This window comes from Podarcis vaucheri, assembly GCF_965113315.1.
Source record: "Podarcis vaucheri genome assembly, chromosome: 1".
NCBI classification, from domain to species: Eukaryota; Metazoa; Chordata; class Lepidosauria; order Squamata; family Lacertidae; genus Podarcis; species Podarcis vaucheri.
Genome location: NC_138759.1, coordinates 101,663,145 through 101,683,211, shown reverse-complemented (window position 1 = coordinate 101,683,211; position 20,067 = coordinate 101,663,145). Strand labels below are relative to the sequence as shown.

Below are 20,067 nucleotides of genomic sequence, written 5' to 3'. Positions count from 1 at the left end.
CCCCTGGCTGCAGGGCATGCACGCTGCTCAGGGCACCCAAGTGTCTATCCCCTGCCTAGAGGCACCCTCTGCATCATGCCTCCCTCAGGAATGCGCCCGCCCTGGGCAGCGCAGGCATATGCTCTTCCACTGACAGGAGGGGGATAGTTGAAAAAGTGATAATTCCTCCCATCTCCCTCTTCTTGCCTGGTACTTCATTAGCAACAGTCCATAGACAGGTGCTTGTACAGCCATCAACATACACTGTTGCAAAGGATTGGGACATAGGGGTAAGGCACAAGTAGGTTTACCAGTCGTCGTCCCCCCCAGCCATCTCCTCCTCCATCTTTACCCCCTCAGTTGTGGTTTATTCCTCATACACATAGAGTCTCTATATGCCTTTTACTATAGGAACATTTTTGTGCTGTGTTGTTTATTTTATACCATCCTTGTAAAACCCATGTACCACACAGGGCAGCTAGTGAGATGTAGTTGCCCAGTAGGGCACCTCTTCAGTGTAGGAAACCAGGGATGCATGGGAAAATGCTCCGATTTTGATTAGAGTAACCATGCTAGGGAAAAAGGATATTATTTGCTTGCTTGGTTGCTAAATTTGTATCCTGCCTTTGCACCAGATGGTGTTCCACTGTTTCTCCTATCAAACTTTGTCCTGCAGGCTCCCTACTAGTCCCCCCCCCACCTATGTATTCAAAGGGATATCGGAGAGGGAGACTTACATGTCTCCCATTCATCCACCTAACGACTGCAGCCTTCTGCAATGATGACCAGAGCAGAAAGAGGGGTTGGATCAGCCTTAAATAGTACCTGCCCTCCTCCCAAAGGAAGACACTAACCTAAGTATCTTTCCTCTAAGAAAGGGTGGGACAAATTCACTGCCAAGAGTGTGAAGGCAATTCTTAAAAGCCTGCAGTGTCAAGTCAATATTCATGGCCTGAAAATGACAGATTTAGTAAGAAATTTATTATTTTATTGTTTGCTCTGTTGCAAACAATAAAAATATATTTTAAAGTAAATTAAATTGCCTTGATAAATAGATTAAATACTGATAATTTTTTTCCTTCAGTATACTGAGTTTATTTCAAATATTTGACATCTTGCTATTACTCTCTAGGAAGGTCAGTGTAACATTACCTTGTTGCATCTAACAAATTAATAAAGGACAATTAACACCCATTACACTTGAGGGTGAGGGCTGTGAATTAAGCAGAAGAAAACTAATAATATGCAGCTTTTAACAGTGCAAGAAATGGACAGTTGGAGCAGTGTTTTAGAATATCACTTGCTGGTTGTTTTATCTGTACGTTTGAGATTCCAAGCTAAATTCCAGCTCTGAACATGCAAAAGGTGCATTAAAATTGGACATGGCTGAATATGTTTCTTACTTGATCTTTAAGTGGGTACCATTTACATGAACAGAGAACACAATTTTGTGATTCATCCAGAGGCACTAAAAGCACTGTTAAAACACTGTTAATAAAAATTTAAGATTACAAGTTAATTAGTATGTACATAATTTGGCTCTAGTGTTACCACATAGGTCTAAAATGCAATGTGGAATTCTAATTGGTTGGTTGTTAGAGACATTTAAATGGTTGGAGAGGAGGCAAGAAAAGTGTTGGTGGTTTTTTGTTTTTTGTTTAACAAAAGGAGTGTCCCCAAAGCTTTGTTACACTAGGTATATTGAAACCTACTTGCTGACAACTATGGACCTTAAAAAGAAGACATTTAATGTCATTTATTCCTTTAGTGAGAGAGAAACACTGCAGAGATTAAAAGCCTTATTCATTAAAAATGCATTTGCAAGTTAAGTAGGTTTTTCATGATGTGCATAGAAAAGTGTGGAGTGTGCTTTTTAGGCAGAGGCAAACTTTGGTAATTCATTACAACTTTCCAAACTTGAAAGCAGCGTGTCATTTATAATTCACTGGCGGGATGCTCAACACAAACACAGCAAGACACAAAGTCTTTTAATTTTGGGGGGTGGGGGAGGGCCAAGTGTGTAAAGCTGAAGGTGCACAAGTTAAGTTGCAGGCTGGCTGTATTGAAGATCCAACACTGATACCAAAATGAGTGGAATTGATTTGACAACCCCCTGTTGTAATCTTCTGTCATCATAATAAACTAGCCATCAGCGATAAATGTGCACTAGCCTTTGGAAAGATGATATAATAAACTATTAAACCTGTAGAAAAAGCTCAGCCTTTCTTAGAATCACAGGAAGGTGCCTCACACAGAATCAGACCAATGATCCATCTAGCTTAGTATTGTCCACATTGATTGGCAGCTGCTCTCCAGAAGCCCCCCCCAGCCCTTCTTGAAGATGCTGGGGATTGGAACTGGGGCCTTCTGCAAGCAAAGCAGCTGTCCTACCCTTTCTCAATTCCAACCTGTGGCAAAGGTGGGGAAAAGCTGGCTGTCTATCTCACCACTATATGTGTGGGTGCGTACGTGCATGCGCTCATGCAAGCATGCATGAAATGCCACATCTTTCCTAAGCAACATTTTATGCAATTTTCAAAATTTGTTTTTGAGTTTGGCAATACAGGGCAGAAGAAAGAGAAAACAATGAATTACAAATTTCAACCTTCTTTTAAACTATGTGGCAATGGCTACTGTCAGACGCAGAGACTGAAGCAGGTAGTACTTTAGTCTGTGCTGTCATAGTAAAGCTGCACATTTCTAAAAACAGAGGCAACAATGAGGAGGTAAAAAAAACACACCTCTGAATTAAAAGGAGAAAGAAGGAGCAGGAAGAGAAAGGCTATAAATAGAAGTGACAGCCGTGAAGAGTACATTATGACGGCTGTAATGGAAGGAAAGTTTTCCAGTGTTTGCCCCTTAAGCAGCGTTGGAATGGTGGTCAGTTGATCACCTACTATTATTTGCAGGTGATAGGCTATGGTAGAGGGATTCTGGCAGGCACTGTCACTCAACAACTGAGCTGAGAGACAGCTGAGGAATAGGAGGCGGGAGTGGCAGATGAAAAGGATGCTGAAAGCATCCTCCAAGAAATAAGAGGGCAGGGTGCATGGATACCAGCAGCGAGTAGCATCCTGGGCCAATGGAAGGAAACCAGACTAAGGGAAGGAGGAGAAGGAGGTGGCTGGAAAAGAGGGTGAGAAACAAAGTGAATTTAGTCTGCCTCAGGAAGGATAGCAAGGAGGGAGAAGAGGACTAGGATAGTAGGATAGAAAGATTAAGGGTTGTCACCCCTGGTGGCAAGGCAGAAAGAGGGAGGGGGCGAAAAAGACAGGAGAGGGCAATGTTCAAGGGGTGTCAGAAGAACGGTGTATGGGAAGACAGGAGTGAAAACATTGTCTATAAAACAGAACAGAACTGAGCAAGACAGCACTATGGGCCTTTCCTCTTAAAAACACCTCACAAGTGCCTCTGTTTACAAGCAAAGGAAGGCGTCAATATTTTACCATATTAAATTCAATTGATGTGTTCTAATCAGTTTTACTCAGATAAGATCCATTAAACGGAATGATCATATCTAAGTTATGGCCATTAATTTCTGTGGATCTTTTATATGTAAAAAAATAGCTGAATACCACCCAGTATTTGTTTTTGTTTTGTTTTGTGTAGTCCACTGTGCAGTCATAATTTATATCATTATTTTTAATATTACAGTTTACATACAGTTTGTTACACTAAAAACAGCACAGCACCAGCCCTTTCCTTAAACATAAAAAGCCCTAATAGAGACGTTTCAAAGGCCTGTTTGCAGCAAGCTGCTGATTCTGTAGGCTTACCCTGTCTGTACTTAAAAACTATCATAGAAACAATTTTAAAAATAAATTTTAAGACAACTGAAGTGTTACTCCACATTTTTTAATTTTGCATATTTCATCCACCTCTCCTTATTGTAAGGGCCAATTGCTATAAATTTGCCTTTTGTATAAATGACCTGTTACATAACAGCTGCTTTCAGGAAACATGATAAAATATTATTTATTTTTGATAGGAACCTATGTGAGCCTTGGCCTGGTGCATCTTCCTCAGCGTGGCCTTGAGAAGAAGATCAGAAGCTTCTGCTTTCATTTTTTTCAGTATCCACAGATCTGCATTTTGTCCAAATCTTAACTAAGGTTTATTTAATTAAGCGAGCTTCGTAGCCCATGTTTTGAATTTGGCTTGCTCCAAACAAATCATAGCTAAGATTAACCAGTTGCTCAGTTTTTGACAACGTAGCAAGCTGTGATCCATCAAATTGGAAATGAAAAATTCTGAATACATCCTCACACCTGCAATCACGCTTACTATTGTAACTCAAGGATAGGTACATACTTTCATCTAAGTATATTCATTTTATCTCACTGAAATTATATCATACAATCCATCTGTTGTATAGCCACAACTACACGAATCAGCATAGGCATGGATCCCTTGCCCATCCCTCCCCTGTGCCTGGCTTTCAAGCAATACAGATTGCAAACTGAAGTACCATGGTGGAGAGTGGTGGCTGGATGAGTACAATAAAGGAAACATGGATTTTCGGTTGGAGAGTTACCTGCATCTTCCTTGCATGTGTACAACAGGCAGATCAGAGGCAAGAAAAGAGGGAGGTTCCATTGAGCCCTATGCCAGTCTCAAACTCTGTCCATTCAAGGGTGGACTGTGATCCATGTCTGTTCCTTTTCATATTTTGGATATGCAGTATATGGAAATATATTCCAACACTGCCCATGGATTTAGGACAAACAGTTGGGGACCCATGTAAGGAAGGTATCGTTACCTTTCTTTTCTCCTATACATAATTTTTCCTGTATCTACAGCTGTAATGTGTTTATGTACAGGGTTATAAAAAGTTGAGGTAAGCCAAGTGCCAGGCACAAGTGATGAGGAAAATATGGACTTCCTTCATTGTTCTGAAGGAAACAGGGCTGGGGAGCTTTTGTGGTAGGGTGGTTCTGCTAGACTGACAGGATTGCAATACATTTCTGAAGCTTTTTGCGTTTCTCGTAGCTTATTTCATATCCTGTTTCTTTGATTAGTTACAAACCAACATCTTCCTCACATGGTGGAAATCTGTGGTTTCTGTGAAAAAGTCATAATTACTCCTTCTATGATGCACTCACAGTGAAATATTATGGGGTTTGCAGTTGTGATCATTACAGTATGTCATTTGCACCTGGAATTCTGTCTGTTCACAACAGAAGTAAAAAATGGCAACTATAACATTCCCTCTGCTTTTTGTATTCTGTGACTAAATTTTACTTTAGGCAGAATTTACTGTACTTATAGTCTGCTTTTTTCCTTTAAAAAATGTTTAGGGGTACTCTCATTTTCCTACTCATATTGAAATACTGCCCCTCAATGTGGCCAAATTTAGATTCACAAAATGTTTAGGGGTATGCGTCCCCCCAGAAAAAAGGCACTGCTTATCCCTTGTTTTCAAAGAATTCATTAACAACTTGAACTTCTTTCAAATGTATAGAATATCTCCTTTGGAGTAATATCTGGAGTTACAGAAGTTGGATTAGCATAATTAATTTAACAATCTTTTCACTCTGGCAGATATACAACAAATGGCAGTCGACTGGCTTACTGGGAATTTTTATTTTGTGGATCGTATGAGTGACACAATCTTTGTATGCAACTACAATGGAACTGTATGTGTTATTTTGATCGATCTTGACCTCCACAACCCCAGAGCAGTTGCTGTGGATCCAAGTTTGGGGTGAGTCTTTCAATGATATAATATTTGTTTGTTGTAAGATGTGTATAGGCATGCTAAGTATAAAGAAAATCAAAGCTTCCCATGGTTTTTTTCCCCTGTGTGTATTCTCATTAGTCTCCATTTTGAATGATCGGTGAATGAAAGCACCTCAATCTTTAATCTTTTCTCATTTGGAAAGCCTGCTGGTTATCTGAAGTTAGAACACAACATTTGAGAAGCCTTGCTTTGAATTATATGTTTTGTTGTTTGCCCTTGCACATAGCATAAGAAAAAGATGAGGAAGAATATTCGGAAGTGAACCTAGTAGCTTGAAATACCCAAATTAACTACAGTCTTATATTAAACAACCACCTGACCTCTTATATCACACCACAAGCCATTTTTGAAATCCTTTCAAAAGCAGTTTGTAATATTGAAGGGAGACAGCCCTTCTGCTCAAATAAAATCATTTTAGAAAATATCCCACTGGAATGTGCTCAGGTGTGTCTAGAGTAGCTCCTTGCATCCCAGGCAAGATATTGTTGCTGCTGATGCAAGCTGCACCATAGTTCTCATGGGCACCCAGAAGTCTTTTTTGTGTGTGAGAGGGGGGAAGGTACAACTGGAAGGAGAACAAACGTGGTATTTTCTACATAGTTTCTGGTTGGTTTCTGTATCTAAGAGAATGAACGACTGAACTCCATGGACAATTGTTGAATACAAATGATAGCGTTCACAGGTTAGCAGAAGTTTGTTTCTCCTTGCTACTCACAACCCAAAACTTTTCTGAACATAAGATAACTGATACAGAATGTTTCTATGGTATGCCTCCATAATTTGCTTCAGTTGCAACAATTTTTTTGCAGAACAATTTAGTTCCTATGTTTCCCTGTCATTTTCAAATCACAGAGGAAATTGAAAAATAACTTTGTTGTCACTGTCTCAAAAAGTCCATGGCTTAAAATTCCAATGTAATTTTTATGGAATATAGATAGTAAGAGAGATGTCACTGTCAACTTTTTCTTTTAAATGAGGACATTGGAACTTAGTGTGTGCATATACAATAGTAAGGTACCCTTCTCAATGTGCTTTGGAGCAACAGTTAAAATATTTTGTATCTGTGCTTTTAAAAACTCAGCAGTCAAGAATGTATATCTGTGTTATAGCAACACATTTGCAAACTTTTGGAGAATGAATGCAAAATATTAGGAACTATGTTTTGTCATTTCACCAATCATATCAACAAGTTCATTCATTATCAGCCGCAGCAATAGACACATGGCATAATAATGTAAATGTGGATGCCTGAGTTTTGAAGTGGCTACTTCAACCTTGTTTTATATTAGCCTGTAGATAGTGAAGTCTGTAGTGGCTGGTGCAGAACATCTTACAATATCATAAGACTCTGTTCAATAAAAAGGAGAATATTTACTACAGAAGCAGCTTGTCATCCATATGTGGACTTTTGTCACTCTTTACTTAACGTCTGATTGAATATTAAGATGAATAATCACATGGGTTTAATTTTGACAAGAACAGCTTGCGTGCAAACTTTGCAAAGGAAGCTGTATGATTCTAGAATAGAGCTGCTTTTGTGTACTCAGCAGATGGTAAGCTTGACTAGATCTGACTGAAGTGATGTTTCAAAAGAAATTAGTCAAAGTTGTATTTAAACTGATTTGTTTAGTAATTCTCTTAACAATGAATGGGATATTTTCAAACCACCTAGCTCCTTTTTCTCGTGTATTTATTTATGCAATATATTTGGGTTTTACTTTATGTAATTTAAACTAGTAATTCTGGTCTGTTAATGGATGTTGAGATGTTGAAGTATAGTCTTTAGATTCCAGATATTGACCTATGGTTATAAAAATGATGGTTAATGGTATACCCCTTTTAAGACACAAAAGTGAAAAAGATAAGCATTTCAATATACGTATATTGTAGCTTCTTCTGCTACTACATTTTATCTCGCCTCTTCTCTTTTTCCAAGTTCTTATGTTTCATATGAATTCATTATTACCTAACCACCAAAGCAGAATTTCTGTATATTGAGTTATTATGTCCTTACCTGTTTCATAATGATATTGAGTTATTATGTCCTTACCTGTTTCATAATGATATTGGTTTTATTTAATTCTTTATTAGGTTTTTTAATAAAACTTCATCATAAGAGTGCATTGCAAGTGAAGCATGAAATGAATGGGGCATATAAATATGTGCATAACACTTTAATAAAGTTGCCTACATTTATCAGCCTTGTACATTTAATTACAAAATATGTACATTTTTATATTTAGCAAGTTAAACTGGGTGTTCCCATAAGGTATTATATACACACTCTTACGGGATATCTTCTGCTATTAATGTATTCAGGACCATCATCTTTTTATATTAATAGTAAACCACACTTAGCAAATGCGAGCTTTATTTATTAGTAATTGGTATTGCAAGAAACGAATTGCTGTCTTGAACCAGCTCGATCTATTCCATTACTGGATCCCACTGACAGTGGTTTGTATTTGTCAGGGTAGGGCCTAGCATACACATAGCCATATGTTGACATCTCATTGTCCTGTTTGAGTCAGGGAACCCAGGATATGAGCCAATTGGTTCACCAAGGCAGCCCAACTACCTATTTAGATTTACTGACACTTAACTTTCTTCTGCTCTTTTCAGGCAAAGTCTGTGCTTTATAGCTCTGTGTCTGAGCACCCTCTCATTTGTGCTCTAGAGGGTTCCCTGTGAAAACCCGTGAGTTAAAGCAGAATCAGAGAAAATGACAATTCGCAGAAAACCCGAATTGCTGTTTGTTGCACTTCAGCTTTAAAGAACGGGTTTTTTTCATTCTTTAACTATTGCTGCAAAGGAATGAACTGATTTCTGGGACTGGGGTATGTTCGCCACCACTGCCACTTGTACAGCTTCCAGGAGGCTTTTTAGTGTCCTGGCCGCTCCTGATCCCAGCCATGATCCGCTGCTGTAGCCTGCAGGCAGGATCAGTGAAATCAAATAAAAAAATGAATTTTTTACAATCCCGGGGTGAAGATCTAAAACTATTTTTTTTAAAAAAAAGAATAAATAAAAAGACAATAATTTATAAGAGGGTTAAAATGGAGCGAGATAGAATATGCTAAACCAAGCTAAGTGCTCCCGTGCATGTTTCTATATGGCAGTGCTCTATGAGGGGATACAATTTTGAAAGCCACTTACTACACAAATGGGCCATATTACAGAGATAATCTGCCTGCTGCCATCAGCAACCACCTCCTAACCCTATTTAGCTTCCTCCACATTGAGGTGTGTGAGAGAGAGTGATTTGAGTTAGTCTTCCAAAAAGCTTGGCTCTTGTTCTTAGGAAACTGTCAAGGCCTCCATCCTGTCAAATCTCTTAGCAAGGCTTGAGATGCATTATAGGTAGGCACTGACTTTGAAGCTGTAGCATTGCTGTGGTTTTGCTATCCAAAAATCTTCAAGGAAGCTTTTTTTTTTTTTTAAAGAAACTCATTCTGAAATGGAAATTTGTTCTCATTCAAGGATTAAATAAATTACATTTTGCTTTAGGGAAATAATATTCTCAGGGCCTTTTTTGATCAAGGCTTTCTGTTAGCACTTTCAAGTGTTAGTCATTTCCAGTGATGAATATGTCCATTTCCACATAATGGAAGGATAGGGGGAAGCTAGATTTGCTGCTAGGTAAAACGGAGAAACGCAGTCAGCTGCTGGAAAGAAAAATGGAAAAGAAAAGAAAGGGTTGGCAGTGCAGTGATTGTAGTAATCTGGGGACATTTTCTTACAATAGACATTGAGGTTGGAATTTGGAGATCAGCCCTGGAGAATGGTGTGAAGGGGTGGGGTCTTGCTGGCTGAGAAGGCTCCAGAAGAAAACTAGGGTTTGTTGTAATTGCTACTTTACAAAGTTACCATGTTAACTCTTTTCTGAATATACTGAATCCAAGTTTACAGGTTGTAAGCTGGGCTAGACAGGGAGGGGATCTCTAATGTTTCTGACAGTGACACCACTTGCATAGCCCACTGCACAAAGCAAAAGATGTGTGGCAGTTGCATTTCATGTACAAAATATGTGCTCTAACAATTTAGACCAACAGAATACACAAGCAATTGAAATCCTTTTTGAAGTAGTATAAGTCTAGTTGGTTAAGCTCCTGGGGTTAACCCTAGCATTTTGAAAGGTTCCATAGAGAAAGATAAATCTGACAAATCATGTATGTGTATGATATTTTTTATGACATATTGCTAAAGCATTTGGGATGAACCTTCGGATTTGTGTTTTTGCTCCCATAATTCATTGTCAGAATGACAACGTAGTGCCCAAATCAATTTTCTAGACTCCCCAAGCTGGAATAAATGAAACAGAATATCCTTTTTCAGTCTGCTTTGGCACTGAATTTATCAGATTTTTATACAGTGGTACCTTGGTTTTAGAACAGCTTTGTTTATGAGCAACTTGGAAATAGAACACTGCAAACCTGGAAGTAGGTGTTCTGGTTTGTGAACTTTGCCTTGGAAGCTGAACATGTTATGCTTCCTGTTGAGCGTGTTCCGTTTGTAAATTGAGTCCCCCGCTGCTAATCAGAGGCTTCCTGTTGAGTCTGTTGGATTTTGAGTCCCGAGCACCTACACAACAAAGAGGTGATATCTGGAGCTTTTGTTTTTGCTATTGTTCTTGCGTTTTTGTTTGTGTGGCTTTTCGGTTTTTTGACTGTGATTTGTTCTTCGTTTTATGGGACTGACTTGTGACTGTCGCTTCTTACTACGTTTTTGCGACTTGTGACTGTGTGGAACCCAGTTCAGCTACTGGTTGATTGTGTGACTGCATAAATGGATAAAAGCCCCCCATCTAAACAATGACTATCATCACTGCTTGTAAGAGAAAAAAAATATTATTTTTATCATCTACAATATTGTCTTATTTATTTTTATAGTAGCCACATAACCCGGAAGCTGTACGCTGGCTTCCTCAGCCAATAAAGTGAGATGAACGCCGCAACCCCAGAGTCGGTCATGATGACTGGACCTAATGGTCAGGGGTCCCTTTACCTTTACCTTTACATTGATTATTGCTTTCATTTTATGGATCACTGGTCTAATTAGATAGTAAAATTCATGTTAAATTGCTGTTTTAGGGTTTGTTTTTAAAAGTTTGGAACGGATTAATCCATTTTGCGTTACTTTCTATGGGAAAACACGCCTTGGTTTTAGAATGCTTTGGTTTTGGAACAGGCTTCCAGAACAGATTAAGTTTGGGACCTAAGGTACCACTGTACACAATGTTTTTTTCTATTTAAAAAACCCACACCCCTCATTAATATAGACCTCATTTTGCAAACCCACCACCTAATATCACCAATTAATAATGTGGCGGGTCCACTCCCACTAACTGCCCCCAATTAACTATAGTGCACCCACTTCACAGTACACCAATTACATGAATTTCTACAATTTACAACAGATTATCTAGTGGGGGACTTGTAAGAAGGAAAACTTAATGGTTTAGAGTCTCAGGAAGGAGTTGATCAAACAAACAAGAAAAGTTTTGTTAAACAAAAAGAAGTTTATGAAACTAAGTGGGTCAGGAAATGTGTTCTTTCAGGTTGAAGTTAACTTATTTACTTTAACTAACTCTAAGATGTCTCAGGGTTAAACACAATACTACAATAATTTAACTGTTCTTAAATTTCAGTTACTAAAAGCAAGGTGTTACACTTCAGGTGGTAGGTGTTCGGGTTGCTAGAACAGATGGTAAAATGTTCAACTCAGTTTCTGTCACTTAGATATTACACTTAAATACTTCCTTCACAACTTAATACTTTGTTTCATGAGCGAGGGGCACTTCTCCTCAAGTTACCCACTCTCTTAACCATCACACACCTGAGGTCTTCTAAATAGTATAACAGATCACCAGGGAATCACCTCACCCCTTGTTACTGGGTTGGGAGTCTTCTGTACCTAGAAGAACTCTCCCCTCCTGGCTAGACTCAGACTCAGTGTGTATGTTTAACTTCACTCAGAACCAGTTCTCCTTATCTCACTCCCTACCTCCCACCAAACTATATCTCTTAACCTGAACCTTTGGCCCTTCTCAAAACCCAAACCCTATCCCTCAACTTAAATCCAGCTTAAATCTCTCCCTCAGAAACTGCTCCTTTTATTCTTTCCCCCTCCCATAGTGCTGTTCCTCCCCACTCTGTGACTAGCTGACTCTGTAGCTTCAGCACTCTGGTGGGTTTTCAGAGGAACAACATTACCAGACTCTAGTCTGGCTCTGCTGTCCGTCACACCTGTGTTTACAAGTTGGACTTCAGATCCACAGAGCAGATGCTACAATCCACACGTCCTTTCATGTGTCACATTAGCCTGTGAATGAACACAATCAAGCTGTTATTACTGCACGTAGAATGCACTAAGTATAATGTGCTTTGTTGCTCTCTCACTAAGGTAATCGTTGGAGGAAGAGATATTTCAGAAATCTTACATCACATTCCAGACCTGCTAAATACAAAATCTGTTTCCAGACTCTTTAATGCTGGTTTTCTTGACAACAAGTCCCGCTAAACTTAGTAGGGGTTACTCATGAGTAAGTGTGCACAGGAATTCAGCCTAACCTATAACAGTGCTGGAACACATGATGGAACAAGAGTGTCCCTCTGAGAAAATATTGAATACTGTATTTTGCACATTTTACCCTTCGTCCATGGAAGAAGGGGTGGTCCTTCCAAAAATATGAGTATTCCAGGCAGATACAAACTTTGATATTTCTTGATTTAGGAATGCAAAGTTTCCCATGTGACTAATGAATGAAATCTGAGAGAGCGCATAAATCTAAAAATGACAGCTTACCTGCGACTCCTGGGTGCCTTCGCCAAAATCTGTTTATATCAATAAATCAATGTTTGAGGCCTATTTCAACCCAGTGCCAATGTCATGTGTCTTACTTCTTCCCTTGGCCTGCCCTGTGCTGGGCTGTGCACCTCCTGTGTCTGAGTCCACAAGTAGTTGCTAGACAGCATGGTATGAAATATATATTTGGGGGATCTGAAATGTGCTAACAAAAAGGACTTATGTGTGCTCATGCACTGCAAGTTGAAAACCTGTAAATCTTGAGCATTATTGCTCTGGTAGTATTTGTTTAAAAAATGCTATTATTCAGACTAAGGATTTTTTCTCTCGGTAATGGTTAAATGACAGCAATGCTTAACAGGTTTGCTGCTGGGTAGTTAAGTGATTTGGGCACACAAGTACTATTAATAGTATTAAAGCTTCTGTGGGTAACTGCAACATTCTAGGCAGCTCTCAAAATCAAATTAAGCTTAGAATTTCCTGGACTTTAGGCTGGCTGCAGAAAATGTAATATGTGAAGCACTTCTCCATTTCTAAGAGGCGAACATAAGTAATAATTGGTTTTTTCATATTACATTAAAACATTTATTGGATTTTGTTATTTTTTTAACCTGCTAGACACAGACTCCTTATGCATTTTCCTCTGCCTTAAAAAAAAATCTGCTGGGAAAATGATGTGATATTTCTTCAAATGAAGCAAATATCAGCAGCTTCTTTTATTTCTTTTAAAAAACACAGTTAAAAGAAAACTAAATTCAAAACAATTACTTTACCTCTTAGGCCTTACACAGCTTGCCACTTTATCTTCTTTTTGGATTACTTTCAAGTACAGGACATGTTGCAGAAAGTAAATTGTCCATAACATAGATATCTATGCTATAAAGAGGAGAAAGAAATTACATACATATTCAGTTTTGTTTCTGTTTTTGGGTTCCTTTTAGTTCAAAATGTTCTGTGATGCATACACTGGATTGCAGTTTGGGGCTGGAACAACCCTGTTAGAAGATAAATTAACAAATTGTGAAGGATCAAGTGCTGACCTAAAACTGTGTTTTACAATTATATATTGCATTTCCCACTTCATCAGAATGGAATTGTTAACTGCCCCTACTCTCAGCTCTCTTTACTTGATAAATGGTACTAAGGGACCCTTCTTTTTCTCGGCACAAAGTACAAACTTGAGCTGTCACCACCATTCTCCATCTTCTAAATTAGTATTACTCTCATTCTGCTGCCAGAACTTGTCACTTCTCATGAGACAAATAAGCATTTTATCTGTGTAGTCATACTTATATGTTTGAAAAATAGGACGTACCTGTTTTACAGGAAATGACTGAACAAATAAAATGCTCATGAAAGGACCTCTAATAAATTGCAAAGCGATATGCTTAACAATGGGGAAAATAATTAATGTTTATATATGCACCTGCTAAAGTTTGGCTCTAGACTTTGCCTTGGTCACAGAGAACACCTCCACTGATGGAAATGGGGGGAGGGGCTTTTGTTGTTGTTGACAATTTCCACTTCCCCTTGGGCTCTCAAAAAATCAAATCTGGTGGGATGGAGAATCCTCCAGGACAGTGGTTTCCTAGGTGGGAACTGGCAAACATCACCCTTTCCTTATTCTGCCAACAAGATTCCTCTGATGAACTAAAAAACTTTTTTCAAGAATGGAAGTAGCCCTTCCTTTTTATGGATAGCTAAAGATTGGATTCAGTCCAATTATTTTACTGAGATGGACACAAGTATTCTGTCAAAAACAAAATACTCCACATGAACAGTAATCAATAACAGAGGACATAGATAGATGATAGCTTTCTTCCTGCCTTAGAAATCTATTTCATGATTTACCTCAGCATCCTTTAGTGATGAAAACATGTCTACTTTTACCAGTCATTAGAGATGAATGATTGGGAAGAGTGTAAAAGCAGAGATAACTGAACTGGACCCAGATGAACCTGCCCTTTAGATAAGGAGAACTTGTAGCAAAATACAAACAAATTTCCTGACATCAGTGATAATGTTATTTATGTCCTATTAAAAAGATAAACCATAGAACTTAGGGCTTGCCGATCAGAAGGTCGGCGGTTCAAATCCCCATGATGGGGTCAGCTCCCGTTGCTCGGTCCCTGCTCCTGCCAACCTAGTTTGAAAGCACGAAGTGCAAGTAGATAAATAGGTACCATTCCCGTGGGAAGTTAAACAGCATTTCCGTGTGCTGCTCTGGTTTGCCAGAAGCGGCTTAGTCATGCTGGCCACATGACCCGGAAGCTGTACGCCAGCTCCCTTGGCCAATAAAGCGAGATGAGCGCTGCAACCCCAGAGTCGTCAGCGACTGGACCTAGTGGTCAGGGGTCCCTTTACCCTTTACCTTTAAAAAGATATTAATTGGCTGAACTTAAAGTTAGGAGTGATCAACAAATTCATGGTAGAAGACAGATGAAAGAACCAACTCCAGTAGCACAGTAAGCAGAAGAACGAGTGTCTGACATGCCAGGCTCCTGGCTGAAGCCTTCTAGCACCTGACATCATCCCTTAGTTCTTCCCTCAGTTCACACATTCAGTGAAGTGGTAGCACAACCTCTTAAGTGCATATGTTTCAATGTAAGCCAATAGGTTACCACACCATGTCAAAGGTACATTAAAAGGAGTCTGTGATAAGCGACGTGGCCAACACACATTGGGATTTATTGAAAAGAGGGGTACAAGAAGTTAAAATAAAATACAAAAAGTACAAGTTCTCAATATAAAAAAGCATTCCCACAAAGCTTTAAAACAATAAAACCATTTTTACTGATGTACTACCAATTAATAGTCCATAGACTGGATCATACCCCGGGAAAATCCTTCTTAAACAGAAATATCCTCAGTAGGTGTCTAAACACCATGACATTAGACACCTGTTCAATTTCCAGTAATTGATTCCAGAGGGCTGGAACTGCTCACCTCTGGAAATGTGGTACTCTCAACAGGGCCCCATCTAAGAAGTGCAGTTGCCAGCCAGATTTATATGGGTCAAGGCACTCCATTATGTAGCCTGGCCCCAAGTTGCTTATGGCTTCAAATACTAAAAGTAAAACCTAGCACCTCTCCTTGTAGCATATTAACAGCCAGTGCAGCTCCCTTAGCAAAAGTGTTACATGGGTGGAATCTGTTGTTGTTGTTTAGTCGTTTAGTCGTGTCCGACTCTTCGTGACGCCATGGACCAGAGCACGCCAGGCACTCCTGTCTTCCACTGCCTCCCGCAGTTTGATCAAACTCATGCTGGTAGCTTCAAGAACACCATCCAACCATCTCATTCTCTGTCGTCCCCTTCTCCTTGTGCCCTCCATCTTTCCCAACATCAGGGTCTTTTCCAGGGAGTCTTCTCTTCTCATGAGGTGGCCAAAGTATTGGAGCCTCAGCTTCACGATCTGTCCTTCCAGTGAGCGCTCAGGGCTGATTTTCTTCAGAATGGAGGAATCTACACATACATAAAAACAGTTTTGTTTTGTTGTGGAATCTACACATACATAAAAACAGTTTTGTTTTGTTGTTTTTTTTTAAAAAAGGTGTTCTTAAAAATATATTGGATTTTCCATGAGGCTCACCATCATCATCTAGTGTCACATTGTATATTGTAGTTAAAACACACTTAAAACATTTTATTTGCTGCTGTATAGCTGACTCCATAGCTTCAACAAACAAGCTGCTGCATTCTTCACCAGCTGTAGTTTCTTGGTTAAGCTCAAAGGGAGGCCCACATAGAGTATATTGTTGGGATACTGCCAGGGAGACAAAGTCCCTCATGGCCCCACGTCGCCTCCGGACGTCCATCAATCTCCCGTAGACACGCAGTATCAGCAATTAGCGACACGAGCTCCAGAAATAGCTTGCCACATTCCAGGGCTGATGCACGCTCTTATCAGCAGATAATGCACAGCGAAAGATGCACGCAGGAGAGCATTATTTAAGAGTTTATTCTGCGTTAGTCAGAACAGAGAAAAACATGACTGCCTGCTTCAGTGTTTCAGGCACCGAGAGAGAGAAACGTTAAGCAACAGAAAACATAAACATCCTGTGAACAGGAAATGCGCAGACTCTGTGACTCACAAAGCCTGCTCCCTTTTAAGGTGGAACGGAAATATCCTAACAGTAATCTAGTTTTGATGTTACCGATGCCAAGACCACAGTAGCAAAGCCATCTTGGTCCAGGAATGGCTGTAGCTGTCTTACCAACCCGAGCTGGTAGCAGGTGCTCCTAGCAACTGAGGCCATTCAAGCTTCAAATGAAAAGATGGATCCAAGAGTACCCTCAGACTACATACCTGTTCCTTCAGAGGAATTTTTACTCATCCAGACAAGTCATTGGCCTAGATCAGGCATGGCCAAACTTGGTCCTTCAGCTGTTTTGGGACTACAACTCCCATCATCCCTAGCTAACAGGACCAGTGGTCGGGGATGATGGGAATTGTAGTCCCAAAACAGCTGGAGGGCCAAGTTTGGCCATGCCTGTCCTAGACACAGAAACCACTCACCCACAGGGCTTAAACTTACTGATGACACTTCGTGCCAAATCCCCATTCCTCACAGCCATGTATAAATGTTAAATAGCACTGGGAGCAAAATAGTGCCCTGTAGCATCCCATAGCAGCAATACAAGGGAACTGAAGAGCAACTCTCTGAAAGCAACCCTGCAGGTAAAATGGAACCAGTGTAAAACAATGTACATGACACCTATCCTACAAAGCCAGTTGGTGGTATCAAAAGCCTTGGATAGATTGAGCAGAATAAGTAAGGACACACTCCTCTTTTCTCTGTCTTAATAAAGTCTGTTCACCAATGTGACCAAGGACAATTCAGTTCCAAAACCAGGTCTGAACCCCAAGAGAGATGGGTCTAGTTAAGCAGTTTCATCCAAGATTGCCTGCATCTGCTCGGTCACAACCCTCTAGATTAACTTGCCAATAAATGGTGTATTAGCAACTGGTCAATACCTATTGCAGAGCAGTGGGTCCAGGGTGGGTATAGAATCTATAACTTTCACCATATTTTCCTGTAATATTTTATATGCTAGAATGAAATAGCTTTCACTGATTGTCTGGAATGATGACAGTTGGTCATAAAGTACCAAAGAAACAAAATACTTTAAAAATGAGCTGTGTGCCAACAAAAAACTATATATAACAAAAAGACAGAATGAAAAAGTAATGAATGATGCTGGTGAAAATACCATATGTGGGGACAAAATTCATGGCACAAGTTTTAGAACAGAGCAGCAGAAGAAGAAACTCCTTATGATAAAAATGATGGACTTATGACTTTTTTACTTACACTTCAGTTTAATCTCAGTCCATTATAGATAGATTTAAGCAACATTCAACAATATAAAGGGTTGCACCCAGTTTTCACTGAACTAACTTAATTAATTAACTAGCTTAATTTGTGTGCATTCCTTGTTAGAAAATATGCTGCTACTTCTCATTAATAATAAAAAGCAGCATGCCAACGGTTTTGGGTTTTTTTAAAAAAGGCTTTTTTCAAAGTTTCCCAGGTGCTTGGGAAGTTCATTTTAAAAATGAACTAGTTTTAGTTTGTACTTTTAAAAAACAAAGTATTTCAATCCAAGTTCATCCAGAGGAACTCTTTTAGTTCATAAAAAGTTCATCCTCAAGAATTTATTCAGTATTTAGAATGTTATGAGCTGCTGTGCTGAACTACAGAGTCCAAACGTAAATCAGGGCCCCACACACAAGCGATAAGATATCGGACAGAATGTCAATAGGGAAAGCTTTCCCCATAATTGAATTTCCATACTAGAAAAGGCTTACTGTGCTTAATTTGTTCCTGCCACACAGCTATTAAAAACATCATTTGATATGTTCCTGTACCTGTACTCACTGCAGTTGGAAAAGAGTGAATCTCTTCAGCAAGAAAGATACAGGAAATGCCTCATATTCCTGCCTCCTGATTGCTTAGCTACAGTGATTAAGTGTCCTTTGCTGCAGCAGTGCCTCTGTATCTGCCTAAGAAGTGTTAGAGAGTTATATCCATGTGTTGATTTCATATTTTATTTATATATGTCTGATTGACTTGCATTTTTAATTAAAGCTAAGAGTCCAGGCCCCCTGTTTAGCAGGTTGAGGGAGGAACATGAATTTGAATTTGTTGAAAGTTGACAGGAACTCACTATCTGTACTTTCTGGAAACACTTGAAGCCATTTTTGTTTCAATGGGTTTTGCAGCTTAATAAGTTGGTCTTTACCACTTGTTAGCGTTTTAGTCTTGTATTTGTGTTTTTTAACTATTTTATGTGTAAATTGCCTTGAGAATGGTGGTTTAGAAAGTGAATAATAAATTAAGTATTATAATTATAATTAATTATTATTATTTATTAATGTGTTGGATGGCATCTTGTATGCCTCCTTCTGGCAACTCCTGCAGCCAAGCTGATGCCAAATGTATCACTCTGCATTACTTTGGGCCACATCAGCAAGGTGAAAGTGGGGTCTGGGCAGCCCAGGACCTCCATTCACACTGCCCAGGCTTGTGCCCTGGGGAGGTCACTTTGGTGCTGTGAACACAGCAAAAACAACATGGGAGGGAGCAGTTATGAGTCACCAGTCTCTGCAGCCACAGCAGGCGCTGTGTTTCTCCAGTGACTTGACTTCACCCCCTGAGGTGCACTCCATTGTCTCTTGACACAGCTGGATGCCAACAGAGTTGGTAATGGTGTGCAAAATAATTTTCAGGTAAATGATAGAACAGAACAACTTGCTTTAAAAAGAAACAGCACAGGTTTTATAAAAATAAAATTTACTTTTTTAAAAAACAAAAACCACACACATTGTAAACGATAGTATTGACTTCCCTGCAAGGACTCACTACAAAAGTTTGAAGATACTGAAAGCAATTGGTATCAAGAAAGACCGTTAATCTTTCTGCTGATGATTTCTTTGTTTGCTTGCTAATGCATACCACTGAATACTTAAATTAAGTATTGACGCTAGAGGAGGTAGCAATTTTGTATAAGGCAGTATGAATTTTACCCAAAAGCTTTCCTGAAAAACAAAAGAGACAAAAGCAGACCCTTCCCAACCAAACCTAATAGTTATCTCAATTTCATAGCCCCTTAAAACTGAAGAAAAATAGTCACTGAAGTTTGACAGGCATAGTAAAACTTGTCAATTGATGCTGCAGATAAAACGTTTTACATATCTACACAACTACTGAAAAGGGGCAGGGTCAATCAAAGGATCCCAGCCCCCCCCATCCAATACTCCATGACTGCCAAAGGGTGTGTGTGTGTTTCTTGGGGCTTATTCTTTTTGAATTGAATTTTCCAGATCAGCCCCAGGGGAAGGAAAATGGTTTGCTAGTTCTAGGCCTAGTGTACTCCCCCCCCCCAATTTTGGGGCATGTCAGGGGATTGTAGATGCAATGGATCAAATCCTCCTCTGATTTGTTGGGCAGTGGGGGTTTCGGCACCTGCAAAAAAGAGGAGGTTTGCGAGGGCAGACTTGTTATCATCTCTTTAAGTGCATAAGTACTTTGTTTTCTCCCTG

General features: G+C 39.4%; 1 protein-coding gene across 3 annotated transcripts in view; it reads left to right on the top strand.

Annotated features, from left to right (window-relative positions):
- Positions 1 to 20,067, top strand: part of LRP1B (LDL receptor related protein 1B) — a 768,212-nt gene that overhangs the window by 464,311 nt on the left and 283,834 nt on the right. For all 3 annotated transcript variants that reach the window (XM_082196914.1, XM_082196915.1, XM_082196913.1), the window contains one exon: positions 5,521 to 5,683. In XM_082196914.1, the coding sequence (XP_082053040.1) occupies positions 5,521 to 5,683 (163 nt within the window). The remainder of the gene's footprint in view (positions 1 to 5,520; positions 5,684 to 20,067) is intronic.